Below are 16984 nucleotides of genomic sequence, written 5' to 3' on the forward strand. Positions count from 1 at the left end.
TATCAGCTGAACTGTCATTTTGGTGAAAAGTGGTAGAGGTAATAAGCCTCCTTATACTCTGTAGCCATTTTTGAGATTACTCCTTCTAACAGACATTAAGGATTTGATACATTTCTGGTGTGTGGGAATCCATTTCCCTCTACCTCTCTGACCAAAACCCCCTGTCGTCTCGTTTTCTTTACCATCTTTCTGTCGACACTCCCAGGGTGAGATAAAAGCACTAGGTTCAAGGTCAGTTTTCTGCTTACTGAACATAAAAGCACTCAAATCCACAAAGATGAGAAAGTGATAAAAAGCATTTAATGAGGCAACAACCCATTGTGTAGGGACACCATCTTTTTCCTCCACATTAACTCTAGTTGCCAAAAAAAATCTACTTACAAATGAAATTGCATGTGGAATAGATGGAGGATAGATTGAGATGTATATACATTGAGGGTGGGGTGCATGTGTAAATACACACACACTCATACATACATACATACTCTGGTTCTAGGTCTGTTTAAAACTTTATAGGGTAGTGAGAAATAGTCTATTATCTCTGGAACTCCATTTATATCTGTTGAACAAAAGAATGAGCAGAGAAGGCATGGAGCTATGAATCTCTGGGACAAGTCATAGTAAAATGAAGCTTAATAGAGGAGCATTTCGGCTGAGGGGACGGGGTCTGGCTCAGAAATGGCGGCCTCCATGTTCTACAGCCGATTATTGGCTACCACCGCCCTTAGGAGCCGCGGGTCCCGGCCTGCGCTGCGGTCCACCGCCCAGGTTCTGGGAACTTCTGGATTTTTTAACAACCATGGACTCCAAATACAGCAGCAGCAACAAAGGAATCTCTCACTACATGAATACATGAGTATGGAATTGTTGCAAGAAGGTGGTGTCTCCATTCCCAAAGGACATGTGGCAAAATCACCAGATGAAGCTTATGCAGTTGCCAAAAAATTAGGTTCAAAAGATGTTGTGATAAAGGCACAGGTTTTAGCTGGTGGTAGAGGAAAAGGAACATTTGAGAGTGGCCTCAAAGGAGGAGTGAAGATAGTTTTCTCTTCAGAAGAAGCAAAAGCTGTTTCCTCACAAATTATTGGGAAAAAGTTGTTTACCAAGCAAACAGGAGAAAAAGGCAGAATATGCAATCAAGTATTGGTTTGTGAGAGAAGATGTCCTCGGAGAGAATACTACTTTGCAATAACAATGGAAAGGTCATTTCAAGGTCCTGTATTAATAGGAAGTTCTCAAGGTGGTGTCAACATTGAAGATGTTGCTGCTGAGACTCCTGAGGCCATATTTAAAGAACCTATTGATATTGTAGAAGGCATCAAGAAGGAACAAGCTGTCCGGCTTGCACAGAAGATGGGATTTCCACCTAATATTGTGGATTCTGCGGCAGAAAATATGGTCAAGCTTTACAACCTTTTTCTGAAATACGATGCAACTATGGTAGAAATAAAACCAATGGTAGAGGATTCAGATGGATCTGTGCTGTGCATGGATGCAAAGATCAACTTTGATTCTAATTCAGCTTATCGCCAGAAGAAAATCTTTGACTTACAGGATTGGACCCAGGAAGATGAAAGGGAGGAAGGTGCAGCTAAGGCAGATCTCAACTACATTGGCCTTGATGGAAATATAGGCTGTATAGTAAATGGTGCTGGTTTGGCGATGGCCACAATGGATATAATAAAACTTCACGGAGGGACTCCAGCGAACTTTCTTGATGTTGGTGGTGGTGCCACAGTCCATCAAGTAACAGAAGCATTTAAGCTTATCACTTCAGATAAAAAGGTACTGGCTATTCTGGTCAACATTTTTGGAGTCATAAGGTGTGATGTTATTGCACAGGGTATAGTGATGGCAGTAAAGGATTTGGAAATTAAAATACCTATTGTGGTTCGGTTACAAGGTACAAGAGTTGATGATGCTAAGGCACTGATAGCAGACAGTGGACTTAAAATTCTTGCATGTGATGACTTGGATGAAGCTGCTAAAATGGTTGTAAAGCTCTCTGAAATAGTGACCTTAGCCAAGCAAGCCCAAGTGGATGTGAAATTTCAGTTGCCAATCTGATTGGAGAACCCAGTAGATGGCTGAAGGTGTTAAATGTGCAATAATCGTTAAAAATACTGTGTTCTGTATTATTATTGTTCCTTTTCTCTTTAGTGTATGGAGATTATAATTGCCAGCTAGGCACAAAAACTTTTAAAAGCATTTGGTCTGCATTTAATTCTACTGTTCAGAGTGGGCTGTTTGTATAAAGAATGTATAATGCAGTGATCTAGTTTCTTTTATTGCAGCTTTCTTTTTCACTTCTATAGAATGTCACTCGCAATATGCCAGTTTATTGATAAAGTTTATTTTAAAGATTCAACATTCTTCATTGATGAGAGTCCTATGAATAAAATAAATATGAAGATAAAGCTTTATTCTTTAGTGTTAGAAATATATTATATCTGATAACTAGTCTCATTAGCAGAGCAATGTGTTAAAACAATGTTTTATATTAGAAGTGTTTATCTTCAACATCAAATACCTATCTAAATATATCAATTACTATTTATAAAAAGAGCTTTAAAACACTCCCCAAAATATTCTTTTAAGTAGGTCAGTGAAATAAATTGTTATTTGAACATTGTTCTAAGCATTATAAAACACTGATTACTGTAAGTCTTCATGTTCCTGTGGTATTGATAAGAATGGGTAGGTTTGTATCAAATAAAGGTATATTCAGTAAGGACTTGGCAGACAAAATTAACAATGTCAATTTAAGTTAATAAAAATCTCCCAATGTGACTTGGAAAAAAAAAATAGAGGAGCATTTCCGGAATGGTGGAGCAAGGACCACCAAAAATCAACTCCTCAATAAAATCAGTGAGGACAGCAAAAAAAAAAAAAAAAAAACAAACAAGAAAAAAAAAAAACACTTTTTCAGAACTCAAGAATTAAAAGCTTGCACCAATTCAAGGAGGATTTATTCAAGAAAAATGGCTGAACATCTATGACAAGAGTGAGCTTTGGGACGTTTTAGCTTGCCTTATTCCAATCTCTTCAGATCCACAGTAGCCTTGAAAAATAAGAGCCTGACAACACTGGTAGTTGTGAAAATCAGTAGTCTAACAGCCCCTGGAGGGCAAAGACCAGGTTTGACAGTTTGAGGTTCCCCAAAAGTTCCATTTCTAAAGAATTGTCACTGACTTGTATGGCAATTCTTGGAAACACCCACACTCATGACTCATCTTTATTTGACCTGCCTCAAAGTCACCCCATGCAAAAAGCCCTTTTTGTTTTGACAGACCTTATTATTTTAGAGCAGTTTTGGGTTTAGAGAAATACTGAAGAGTTAAGTACAGACAGTTCCCATATACTGCCATTCTTTCCTCTGCCCACTCCACAGTTTTCCTCTATTATTACATCTTGCATTAGTGTTGTGCATTCTTACGATCAAGGAACAATACTGATATGTTATTATTAAAATCCATAGTTTATAAAGGGTTCTCTCTTTCAATTGAAAGAGAACATTCTGTGGGTTTTGAAAAATACATGTCATGTATCTACCTCTTCAGTATCATACAGAAAAATTTCACTGCTCTAAAATTCCCATGTGCTCTATATATTCATCCCCCATTCTTTTCTTCTGATCTGATGACAATCACTGCTCTTTTTACTATCTGTGTAATTTTGCCTTTACCTGAACGTCATATGAATGGAATCCTACAGTATGTAGCTTTTTTAGATCAGCTTCTTCTCTTAGTGTTTGTTTCCTTCATGTCTTTCATGATTTGATAGATTCTTTTATTGAAGAATAATATTCCATTGTATACATCTAACAAAGTTTATCCATTTAACTATTGAAGGACATCTTGGCTGTTTTCAAGTTTGGGCAACTATGAATAAAGCTGCTATAAACACGAACATGCAGGGTTTTGTGCAGACATTATTTTCCAACTCATTTAAATAAATAAGAAGTGTGATTGCTGGATTGTATGGTGAGACTATATTTAGCTTTGTAAGAAATTGTTAGGTGGTCTTCCAAAGTGGCTGTACTGTTTTGCATTCCCTTTCTGAACCAAGAAACTGTCTATCCCCAGACCCATCTAAGCAGACACATACCCTCTTCCACTAGCAAGTTATCTCCTTCCTTCCAGAAGAATGTGTGAGGTGTGTGTGTGTGTGTGTGTGTGTATAATCTTACTTCAGACTTGAGAAAGAATGCTGAGATGAACATAGTATTTCAAAAGAAAAGAGAACCCATAACATACCATCAGCCACAAATGACTCCATCCTGCCAGTGTTTTCCTTGGGTATTCTGACAACTCAAGGCTTAGTTGTCAGGGGAGGGGGGATAGGATACTTGGATGCGTATAGCCATAAGGCAGGATTCTACCAGTATAAGCTAGGAAGAGGAAGACTGTAGTGGAGAAAATTCAGAATCAAGGGTCACATGACTACAGGGACCAGCTCAGATGCATGCGTGTGTACCTCTAGTCATATATCTTACTTATTTTTTAATTGGGCTGTTTTCTTACTGTTGAATCTTAATAGTTCTTTGAGTGCTTTGGATAAAAGTCCTTTATCTAATATGTATTTGGCAAATATTTCCTTCTACTCTGTGGCTTGTCTTTACATTCTCTTAACAGTGTCTTTTGCAGAGCAGAAGTTTTAATTTTAATAAAATCCAACTTAGCAATTTTTTCTTTCTTAGACCATGCTTGTGATATTATATCAAAGAAGTCATCGCCACAGCATCAGACAGATTTTGATTAGGATCTGAATATCTACTCACTTGCTATGCTTTGTGACCCTAGGTAAGTCCAGAAACCTTTCCACAAATGTAAAATGAGATACTTGTTCAAGCCAAGATGAAATCTTTTTTTTTTTTTATTTCTTTTCAGCGTAACAGTATTCATTGTTTTTGCACCACACACAGTGCTCCATGCAATCCATGCCCTAATACCCACCACCTGGCTCCCCCAACCTCCCACCCCCCACCCCTTCAAAACCCTCAGATTGTTTTTCAGAGTCCATAGTCTCTCATGATTCACCTCCCCTTCCAATTTCCCCCAACTCCCTTCTCCTCTCCTTCTCCCCTTGTCCTTCATGCTATTTGTTATGCTCCACAAATAAGTGAAACCATATGATAACTGACTCTCTCTGCTTGACTTATTTCACTCAGCATAATCTCTTCCAGTCCCATCCATGTTGCTACAGAAGTTGGGTATGCATCCTTTCTGATGGAGGCATAATACTCCATAGTGTATATGGACCACATATTCCTTATCCATTTGTCCACTGAAGGGCATTTTGGTTCTTTCCACAGTTTGGCGACCGCGGCCATTGCACTACTGGGTATTTACCCCCAAGATACAGATGTAGTGAAAAGAAGGGCCATCTGTACCCCAATGTTTATAGCCAAGATGAAATCTTATATGAAAATCCCTAAAATGTAAAACAAAATATATGGGGCAGGGTCATCACTAAGCCAAAAGCTACCTAGATTTTCTATATTATATTCTTAAAATGTTTTAGTTTGCATTTATATGATCCATTTTCAGTTAATTGTTGTGATGGGTATAAGGTCTTTGTCCAGATTTCTTTGCATGTGGTTGTACAGTTATTCCAGCATAATTTGTTGAGCGATTATCCTCTATCAATTGAATTAGCTTTGCATCTTAGTCAAAGATCAGTTGACTATATTTGTGTGGGTCTACTTTGGGGCTATTCTGTTCCAATGATCTGTTCATTTTTTTTTTTTTAACAATACCACACTGTGTTGATTACTGTAGCTTTAGAGTAAGTATTGAAGTTGGGCATCTATGAAAAATCATAGCTACCATCAAACTTGCTGCTAAAAGACTGAATATTTTCCTCCTAATATTGGGAACAAGAATGTCTGTTCTCACTACTTCTATTATCTTTGGAGGTTCTAACCAAAGTAAAGAAAAAAAAGGCACCCAGAAAGAAAGAAAGAAGTAAAACTATATTCAACAGATAACAAACTTGTATATAGAAAATTCTAAGAAATCCACCCAAACTGTTGAAGCTAGTAAAGGAGTTCAACAAAGTTGCAAGGTACAAGTTCAATGTACAAAAATCTATTTTAATTCTATATACTAACAATTAATGGTCTGATAATGAAATTTAGAAAAATTCCTTTTATAATAACATCAAAAAGAATTAAAAACTTAGAAATAAATTTAAAGTGTAAGACATATACTGAAAAATGACAAAATGTTATTGGAAAAAATTAAAGAAGGTCTAAATAAATGAAAAGACATCCTGTGTTTACAGAGTAGAAGACTTAATACTACCCAAATACTACCCAAAATTATCTACATATTCAATGCAATCCCTAATCAAAAAAGAGGTGGTATCTTTTCAGAAATTGAAAAGCTGATCTTAAAAATCACATGGAAATACAAGTGACCCAGAATAGCCTAAACAATCTTGGTGAAGAAGAAACATTTGGAAGAATTACATTTCCCAGTTTCAAACCTTACACAAAGGTACAAGTCAGGTATCAAGACAGTATTATATTCTGTTGTAAGAATAGACATGTGGATCAATGAAACAAAATTTAGAGTCTAGAAATAAACCCTTATATTTATGGTCCATTTTCAACCAGAGTCCCAAGACAATTCAACGGGGGAAGATTAGTTTTTTCAACAAATGATGCTGCAGCAACTGGATATTCAGGAGCAAATGAATGAAGTTAGACTTTCCCCCTCACACTATATTTATAATTAACTAAAATGGATTAAATGCTACAGCTCAAATTATCACAAACTTAGAAAAAGACATCAGTGTTCATCTTCAGGGCCTTGATTATTCAATATTTTTAGATGACACCAAAAGCACAAGCAACAAAAGATGAAAATAGTTGATTTGTTTTCCAAATTAAAAACTTTTGTCTTTCAAAGGGTACCATTTAAAAAGTTAAAATAAAATCTGCAGAATTAGAGAAAATGTTTGCAAGTCATACTTCTGATAAGGGACTAACATCTAGAATATTTAAAAAAAGCCTTTTACAATTCAATAATAAGAGATAACTCAATTAAAAACTGGGCAAATGACTTGAATGCACATTTACTGAAAGAAGATGTGCAAGTCTCAAATAATAAGTACATGAAAAGATTCTCAACATCATTAGTTATCAATGCAATGAAAACCACAATGAAATACCACTTCACTTCCACTAGCACAGCTAAAATTAAAAAAAAAATCAATAAGAAGTATTGGTGAAGATGTAGAGAAATTGAGACCTTCATATATTGCTGGATTATAAAATGGTATGGCCAATTTGGAAAACAGTTTAGCAGTTACTCAAAATGTTAAAAAGAGTTACCATAGGACTCAGCATTACTACTATATATTATATATATATACATATATATATATATGTATATATATGAAGATTGAAAATATAGGTCCACACAAAAACTTGCACAAGAACATTCATGACAGCATTATTCCCTTTTTGTTTTTCTTCCAAGTTTTTAATTCCAGTTAGGTAACATACAGTGTAATATTAGTTTCAGGTATAGAATCTAGTGATTCAACACTACATACAACACCTGGTGCTCATCACAACAATATAGCATCATTATTCATAATAGCCAAGAAGTAGAAACAACTCAAATGCCTATCAACTGTTGAATGGATAAAGAAGATGTAGTATATTCTACAGTAGAATTTTATTTATCAATTACAAGGAGTGAACAACACAAATGAACCTTGAATGCATTATGTGAAATTGAAGTCAGTCACCAAAAGCCAAATATTGTATTATTTGACTTATATAAATATCTACAATCCATAGACAAAGAAAGTAGATTAGTGCTTACCAGGGCCTAGGGTTGGGGTAGAGGGATAGAGATTAATGGCTACTGGGCAAGGGTTTTTTAATGTGGTAAAGTTGATTGTAGTGAATTTTACCCAACTTTGAATATACTAAAACCCACTGAATTAAACACTAAAATGGTAGCTTTAATGGTATGCAAATTATATCTCAATAAAACATTTCTATTGTTTTTTTCCTTTTTAAATGGGGTGAATACCTCCTGTTTCACAGTGCTGGGAGAACTAACTGAAGATATATAACCTTCTTTTACAAAATGAAGTACCCAAGTATTTGGTGGAACTGAAGATAAATTTCATGTGCTTCCAGCTTGGCCCATTGGATACAACATACTACCAAGGTAAATGCAACAGACCTCCAGATCAGAATTGAGCTTAAATGCCTGCTCCTTTTACAACCATACATTGAATGAAGTTCTGATCTATTCATAGGGAAAGCTGGGACAAGGTGGGCTTTACTCCCTGCTTTCCCTCTCTGGCCCAAGTAACCATTTCTCCCCACCCACCTGGGCTGAAATACTCCTACATACCCTCCTCCACTAGTAAGTTATTTCCTTCCTTCTGAGAGAATGTTTGAGACTATATATACATACATATATATATATATGTATGTATATATATATATGTATATATTTTATATATGTATATATTTTACTTCAGACTTGAGAAAAAAATGCTGAGTTGAAAGCAGTGTTTCAAAGGAAAAGAGAATCCATAACACCAGCCACAAATGACTCCATCCTGCCAGTATTTTCCTTGGGTATCCTGACAACTCAAGACTTAATGGATAATGTGGCCAGTTAACCCTGAGCCTTCTGTAAAAATATTAAGTTTCAGATGTATTTAGGACTCATAAAGCTAGCGGACCATGATTTTCTGGAAATTCTGAGCACTGAAATGCTGAATTCAGAATCTGGTCCTGAGAACAAGGTCTGTCTTCAGGCCTGTTAGGTATTTGTGTCTACCCCAAGCAGGCTAGGGAAATATCTAGACTGGAAGCGCACATTTATTCTGTCAACTTGCCACATATTACAATGATTCTGAAACTGCCTCATTCAGGAACATAGCTGTCACATTCTATTGCAACTTGGTTGATGGTTTTGAAATAGTGGGGTACAAAAATAATCTTTATGTACAAGGGATATCATATTACATTTATTCCAATGGAAAATGAATGAAATGTGAGCATTAAAAGGTTTGTTAGGAAGAGTGTATCACAGAAAGAGTCACTGTTTTGTGTTTATATTCCTTGAAGACCTACTATGTGCTGGGATCCAGTAATATGGAAATGGGTAAAACAGTTGAAAATCCCAAAAGCACTTCACCTTTGGCAACAAATACAGTTACACTAGAATGTGTTAAAAGAAAGCAAATAGTACTTATGTGAGTACAGAGGTAGGGCACGTACCCAAGTCTGAAGTGTCATGAGGGACATTCAGGAAATAAAAAACATCTGTACTGATTCCTAAAGATATGATAGATGGATAAAAGGATGTTTAAAAAACAGCTCCTCCAGAAGAATAAAATTTCTATATTTATAGATGTGTAAGATATTTTATCTAGCCAGAACCAATTATTGAGAAGGGAATGGTAAGATGAGTTAATCTGATAGATAAATGAAAAAAATGGTGATGGTGGGGAAGGGGTTTACATTTGGCAAAGATATGCACCTACCCTAAATCAGTCCCATCCCACTGTGAATGGTCATAAGACTAGTCAAGGAAAAGTTGGGCAGGGCAGATGCCTTACTGGGCTTCCTCAAAGAGACCCCTTGGGAAGGGCTGATCACTAGCAGTTTTGCCTTTAAGGAGAACCTCATAGGAGTCTGCAGCCCTACCCTTGGAGATTAGGATCGAGCTCCAGACCATAGTTAAAGGGAACAAAGGAAATAAATTCCTTCCACCCACTCCCAATCCTTCAAACATTCAAGATTCTCTTCAACAACAAAAAAATGATTTATTTGTAACACAGCCCAGTCTCCATCACTTAAGCACAGTACAGGAGTAGAAAAGAGTCACACTGCAAGCATCATTTAGTCTAAAGCAGGACTTCATGCCTCCCCAAACAGCAAGCCCATCTCCCCACAGAGACCCAACCCAGAGTCAGATTGAACTCACAAACAGGCAAGGCTAGAATGAAGTTGGTCTCAGGCTTCAGAACATCTCACCCTTCCCCCAAAGCCCTTCAAGCTTCTGGGATGAAACCTTCTACTCCTCCACCCCGACCAGGCCAACTCCTAGCCTCTGAGCCACCAGGGAGATTTTTTTAAATGATAATTAACAGAGATTTAAGTATTATATAAAACAATGCACTGTGAACTCCATTGTTCCCTAGAAAGCTTAAAATGACTCCCCCATACATAATCCTAAATGACAGCTCTTCCTCTCACCATAGATGCAGGTGGTTTTGAAGTGATTATCCTCAGGTCCTTATTCAAGTTCTCCTATCAGTCTTATCAAAGGCTGTTCTCCTTACCCCAGAAAAGGGATCCCATATACTTTCCCCAGGTTCAGAGGCTGAGAGAAAAATCCCTGATATTTTAGAAACACTGTTTCCTGCCAAATATTTCAATGGAGATTATTACCTAAACATTTTTTAATCCACCTGAGAAAAGTTAGTTTTAGATTCAGAGGGCAATGCAAACACAGATGCAGGCAGTCTTTCTGATGACATACTAGTTTTGAGGATACAGGAGGCAACATAAAGGAGTAAAATCTCAAGTGGCTTTCTTAACCCATGGTCTTTTAGAAAGCCTCAAAAAGATGGCTACTAGGAAGATTTCATCTTTGCAGGCCTTGGTAGGACAATTCCAGAAGTTCTACTATCATGGATTAGTGACTTTTGACAAAGCCAGCATAAAGGAAAAAAAAGAGACAAGAAAGCTGGGGATCTCCAAAAGAACATCTTTAAGGGCTCTGACTAGCGGTCAAACTGTACTAATGTTTGGTATCAGAACTGTTTGTATAAAGTGAGGACCTCATACATGGAGAGAAGAGACTTAAGTAACACTTAGGGCAAGGAATGGAACCCAAAGAATTGGTAGATGACCACAGGTAGAACACTTGCAGCTTTAACACTGATATTTGTTTTGTTATGTTAAACATTCTTCCAATTTCTCAGAACCTGAGCTAGATTTACTTTTGCTATCACCTACATGTACAGGACTGGGCAATCATATCCTCATACTCCTTGTACAAGATACTCCCATTTGCCTCAACCAAAAGGATGCTAATGGGAACATACTTATTAGGAATACAGGAGGGCTGAGGGACACTCTGGTCCACCAGCTCATTGACAAGGTTCTGGATGATGGCATGATTGGGGGAATTGAGACCATAGTGTAGTACTCGAGGGCAAGATCCTTTACAGTAGTTTGGGGTATATAGGTAGGGAGCAATAATCCAGTGATCCCAGCCCAGCTGGTGGAAGCTGACCTGGAAAGGTTGGAGGGAACACTTTTTACTTTGAGGCCTATCATGTTCCCCAGAGAGGCCAGGGACCCCAGATATGATACTGTCTGCTTGGCGGGCCCTCCGCAAGAGAAGAGAAGAGTCCCTTTCCATGAATTTCTCCAGGCCTCTGGGGTGAAGTTTGGCCTTCTGAACACTCTCATGAGTGTCATTGAAATAGAGTAACAAAAAGGCAGTGTCCAAGGATGAAGTGCCACGCCACTGAAGTTCAAGAATCTCACTACCTTTTTGATGCTGGCACATGAAGCGGAGTCGTAGAACCCTGCGTCCTTTGGGATTCCAGAGCCTTTGGTGAACATGTTGTGTGATATCCACTTCAGTCCAAGCTTTGGACAGAAATGAAGGCTTTGAGAAGCCTCTTCCTGAAGAAGGGAAGTGATTGGTTTGGCTTTTCTGGAGCCAGGGTTGCATGTGGCAGAAGAGATGGAAATGAGCTCGGTGGAGTTCATGGCGGTAAACCACAATGGCTCTGACTAGCTGGTATGCTACTCGGTTTGGTCTCAAAGGAAAATCCAGAGTCTTTATATGCCAGGGGCCTGCACAGGAGGGGACAAGAGCAGAGGATTAGCTTCTTACCTGGAGCCTGAATCTCCCTCACGACTCCGCTCAATACAAACTAACAGCTGTAAGCAGCCCTTAAAATAAAGCAAGACCATAATAATCACTATCATTTGTCAAGCATTTACTATTAGATGTTTTAAAGCATTAGCCCTTTAATCTGAAGCCTTATGGGATAGTAATTATCACCATTTTGCAGACAAAGAAATTGAGGCTCAGAGAAGTTATGCCAGAGTACATACAAAGCCAGTATATGGTAGAATCAAGATTTGAGCCCAAGTAGGTTTCCCTTAAAAAGATATTGTGTTCCATTTTTAGATCACTCACAACAGAGGATGAGAGAAAGAAAACCCAAATATGGAATTATTTTGTGTGTATGGAAGAAGATCAGTATTAGTTGACTATTAAAAGTGATCAATTAAGAGAATTGTTGAGACATGCATGAATTAAGAATGAGTTCTCCTGTCATATCATTATACAGATGAAACTTTGAGGTAACAGCCCAATATTGGGGGCTATCTATGGCCTGCCATCACTTCAAATCTGGGACCATGATGCCACAAAATAATTTTGTCTATTTTTCCCTAGTGGGGGCAGCTGTTTTGCCATTTCCACCTTCTACATTAAGAATTGCTTCTTGAGCAGCTGTTCCTTCTTAAACCATTTTCCCCTTAACTCTCAGTTTCTCCTTGTTCATTTCTTACTGGAAATGATTATTCATGTGCATTCATTGTACCCTAAATACCATTTTCAACAAGGCCTTGTTCAGATAAATATTTTGCTTGCTAAGAAGTCTACCAGAAGCTGAAAGCCTCTTGGGGATTAATCCAGACTGTAATGCTGACACCCAGTGGCCAAAAGGTTGGAGAGCTGGGCCCACAGTGCTCTGAATTTCTGCACCCTCTCCTGGAAAAAAGGTCCAGAGCAAAGATAACAAAAAACAGGCATTGCAAGAAAATGGCTGCTTTTATCTTCAAACATCTTACTGATAAACATTTGCATGTTAATTTACATATTATTTACCTAACCTTCCTCCTTCACTGAATACACAAGCTTGAATTTTTCAGTAGGCCTGGACTGGTCAATGTAGAAGTGCTTTAATATCTTGAGTCATCAGGATATTTTTTCATAGCTCAGATTCAACTTATGCTAAATACACCCTCAAGTTTGGGTCACTGGACATCATTCACACAGAGCCCAAGCCAAACTTGTATTTGCTTTCTCAAGTTACTCTACACTCCCATCCTATAATCTTCTTTCCAAGAGGCCCACCCATATACCTACCCCACCCTGCCTGAGAAAGAGCCCAACCCAACCTCTAGCAGACTGTCTGGTGAGGAACTGCCCTTTCCTTTCAGACCTTGACATCACATATTTCCTGAAGCAGGGTGGAGTGGCTAAGGATCAGAGCCAGGAAGGGTCTGCTCAGAATTTTTCAGGGAAATGGCTGACTCACACATCCTGTGTGATTGAACCTGGCATATCTCTCCAGGCAAGTTCAATTCAGCTGGGTCATCTCCTAATGGAGAGATTTGTCCCTGTACTCTTGTCCTCCATTTCTGGATCCTTTCCAGAGTCCTAGATGCCAGTATGTTCAACAGTCAGACCAGGACAGTGACGTAATTCTAGGCATCCTCCTTTCTAGCCCCTTATCATCTCTACAAACTCTGCAAATAATGCACAGCTTTCTACTGCACTCAGAATGAAATCCAGATTCATTACAATGGCCTGTAAGTCTCTGCCTCTCATCAGCCTCATTTCCTGCCACTCTTCACAATGCTCAATACACTTCGGCCATACTGATCTTCCTTCTAATCTTCAAGTCAGACAAGCTTGTTTCCACCCTCTAGGCCATAGTACCCATAGTTCCCTCTGCCTAAATCAGGCTTTTCTCTATTCTTCTCATGCCTAGTTACTTATCTTACAGGTCTCAACTCAAACGTCACCTCTTCAAAGATGCATTCTCTGACAATCCCATGTAAAGGAAGGATCTGTTATTCTCTATCAAAATCAATTTCATTATTTGATAGCACTTACCACAATTCACAATTATCTGCTTTTACTTATCTGTCTCACCCATGAAAACCATGCCTGTCTTGATCATATCTGTATGCCAGCACCTAAAATAGTGCCTACCTTTCAGTAGATGTTAAATATTTGTTGAGTGACTCTCCACTAACCCCAAGCTATTTTCCCTTTCCTCAGTCAGAATGCCTGTCTCTGCCTCTACACATAGTCTCCTTACTCCTTCCTCAGGGTCCAGCTCAAATATTAGCTCTTCAATGAAGTCTTTCATTATCTCCCTGCTTCCCTTCGCTGGCTTTAAACAGTGACCTGTTTCTTCTTTCATGTCCTGGGAGCCCTACTGCTTATCCTTGTCAAATGTCAAAGCATTGGTCATGCTCTAACACCATTACCTATCTGTCCATTATACCTTAATGGGAGCTTCTAGAGGTCAGGGGAACCATTATTTGCCATTTCAGACCTAACCCAAACACTGTGCCTGGTGCGCAATTAAAATCTGTTGAGTCAGCACAGCAGGATGATTAAGAGCACTGGCTCTGGAGCTTGAAAACCTGGGTTTGACACCCAGCTCTACCAATTACTAGCTGTGTTAGATTGAGTAAGTTACTCTGAGCCTCAATTTCTTCACCTACAAAATGATTATGTTAATAGTACCTACCTCCTATGCTAGTGGTGAGGATTAAGGAAGATGTTTGTGAGGTATTTTTCCCAATGCCTGGCACATAGTAAACTCACATAAAGGTTAGCTAGGGGAATATTGGTTGTTTCATTTAAGAGAGTATAAACTAGCAAAGACCCAAAATTAATCTCACCGGGTTCCCAAGATTTCCTTGAAGTTGATGACTTTCTGCATTCCCTAGAAAGCCCTGTACTTCAGAAGCCTACTGGTTTTCTGAATCAGTATCTAATGAGAACTTTTTTAAAATCAAGCACGATGGAAACAAAGAAAATCCTAAAATACCTTTAGTACCAAACTAGCAATATGGACAATACTAGCAATTGCTAGTACCAAACTAGCAATATGGACAATAGAAAAACTGCTTGGTATACAAGGATATCAACATACTATATCTAAACACTTGAGAAGTTATGGAAACTTCAGAATCAGACAGACTTAATCTCTCTAATACTATCTCTGCCACCCACTGTCTATGTGAATGTTGCAAGTTATTTGACTTCTGTGCTTTAGTTTTATCTTTTAAAATTAGGCTAATTGCTCCATGAGAGCTAATGGTAGTCGTCGTCCTTAAGGATTATATACAATAGCAGATGTTCACCGAACCAGGTATACAGAACTTCTGATATTAATTTGTTTCTGTCTATTCTCGCAAATTTCCCCAATTCAGCATCCTGTGCTCTTTGCCTTATAAGAATACAACCACACATAAAGAGGCTCCCCCAACGAGAATGCATGAGTGTTTCTCAATTATAGTTTTCAGTGACATAACAAGCAATAAGACTTTCTTAGAAAGACAGGAGCTGACACATCATTCAGTTTTCCTGAGGCCTGGGAGAGATTCCTCAGGTAGGTCCCAAGGCAATCTGTTCTCAAATTGGGACGATAAAGGGAAATAGCCTTGGAGCCATCTTCTTCCAACTTTTCCATCATTTGAAATCCAAGCCTGAGAAAACAACTCACCCACTAGGTAATGAAGCCTGACAATAAACTCACAGGTTCCCTTTCTCTACACTCTTTTTCCCCCACTTCTCTTCCCGACAGGACAGTATGGTATGATAACTCACCTCTGAGAGGCCTTGCTACATTGGCCAAGGGTCTCACCAGCCTCACCATGGTGGCCCCAATGGTGCGGTTCTCCCTAGGGTGCCCACGTGCATCAGCTGAACGCTGGTACAACTCCAGCATGTACCGCAAAGGGTGCCCGAGGACCTGGGGCTTTCTCTGCTGCTGGCCCGGAGCTTCTTCTAGCAGCTCCCGAATCAGGGGCAAGGAAGGGGCATCAGCCATGAAGGCAATAGAGGGCTGCCCTACCTTTGCCATTTGGACCCTGTGTTCCATAAAAAGCAACAACAGTCCCCAAAGAAGAATTCTAAGGATGCTGAGGAGGACCATCTTGAAACGTGTGGTATTCAGCAAGACGCTCTAGCCCAAACCCAAAGGGTGTCACTCTGAGCCTTTCCTTTCACATAGGTAACTGCATATGGCTCCACAACCACAAAAGACGGGGCAAGAAAAAATGAAAGGCAGACAGGCAAGCCCTATATCAATTCCTCTGGGAGAATCTTCTGGACAAAAGGAGGTCTCTTAACTTGGCCTCTTCACATCAAAACAAACGGAAACAACAGGTGGAGCAACACAGCATATCCTTCTTGCTCTTCAGGGTTAGGAACAAGATAACACTTACTCGGATGCTGAGGTATCCTTAAAGGAGAGGTCCATTCCAGGACCTGCTCCCTTACCTTATCCACTAGGATGAGAAAAAGCAGCCCTTGCTTGCTGTGCTCCATAGCTTTAAAGGTAGTTTCTTAATTAGTCCTTAAAGGGCCAGAGACCTTTTACTTCCATCCCACTTCCATGTAGCCCTTCCCTTAGTGCAGCATTTCCCAGAATGTGATCAGCTATTGACTTGCAGTGAAACTATCTGGGGTGATTGTTAAGAATGCAGACTCTTGGGTCCAAACCAAAACATGGACTTTCTAAAGGTGAGGTCCACAAATCTGAATCGTAACAAATACTCCAAGAAGTTTCAATGAACACTAAAATGTGGAAACCACTGTGAGTATGGCTACTGGAACTTGAAGAAGATGCTTTAACAGTGGTTCTCAATCTTGGCTATACATTATAATCATCTGGGGAGCTTTAGCTATTATGGATGCCTGGGAATTGTCCTCAGAGATTCTAGTGTAACAGGTCTGGGCTTTTACTAGGGCATCAAGGCTTTTTTTAACTTCTGCAGGTGGTTTTAATGTGCAGTCAGGTTTGACAGTTCTGATTAAGAATTTCTGTTTTACCATGGAAGGTGTTGAGATCCTGAGTGGGCTTTCTCAGAGAAGTCTGGAGGCAGTAGAAGATGAATCGGTGGAAGTTGGCTGGGAACTCATCTCATTTGACTGGTTAATGG

At 39.0% G+C, this 16984-nt stretch overlaps 1 protein-coding gene and 1 pseudogene across 2 annotated transcripts; one reads left to right on the plus strand and one right to left on the minus strand.

Moving 5' to 3' along the window:
- The first annotated feature begins 657 nt into the window (after positions 1-657).
- Positions 658-2790, plus strand: LOC309856089 (succinate--CoA ligase [ADP-forming] subunit beta, mitochondrial pseudogene; annotated as a pseudogene). Its single transcript has one exon. The product of its transcript is annotated as a succinate--CoA ligase [ADP-forming] subunit beta, mitochondrial pseudogene (transcript).
- Positions 2791-10997: 8207 nt separating this feature from the next.
- On the minus strand, positions 10998-15975 carry BMP15 (bone morphogenetic protein 15; the record flags this gene model as incomplete). Its single annotated transcript, XM_082716971.1, has 2 exons — positions 10998-11857; positions 15648-15975. 2 exons carry the CDS (start codon positions 15973-15975, stop codon positions 10998-11000), a joined length of 1188 nt encoding a protein of 395 aa, XP_082573097.1.
- Between the last annotated feature and the right edge of the window lie 1009 nt (positions 15976-16984).

The sequence above is a fragment of the Mustela nivalis genome (assembly GCF_964662115.1).
Source record: "Mustela nivalis genome assembly, chromosome: X".
Taxonomy (NCBI): domain Eukaryota; kingdom Metazoa; phylum Chordata; class Mammalia; order Carnivora; family Mustelidae; genus Mustela; species Mustela nivalis.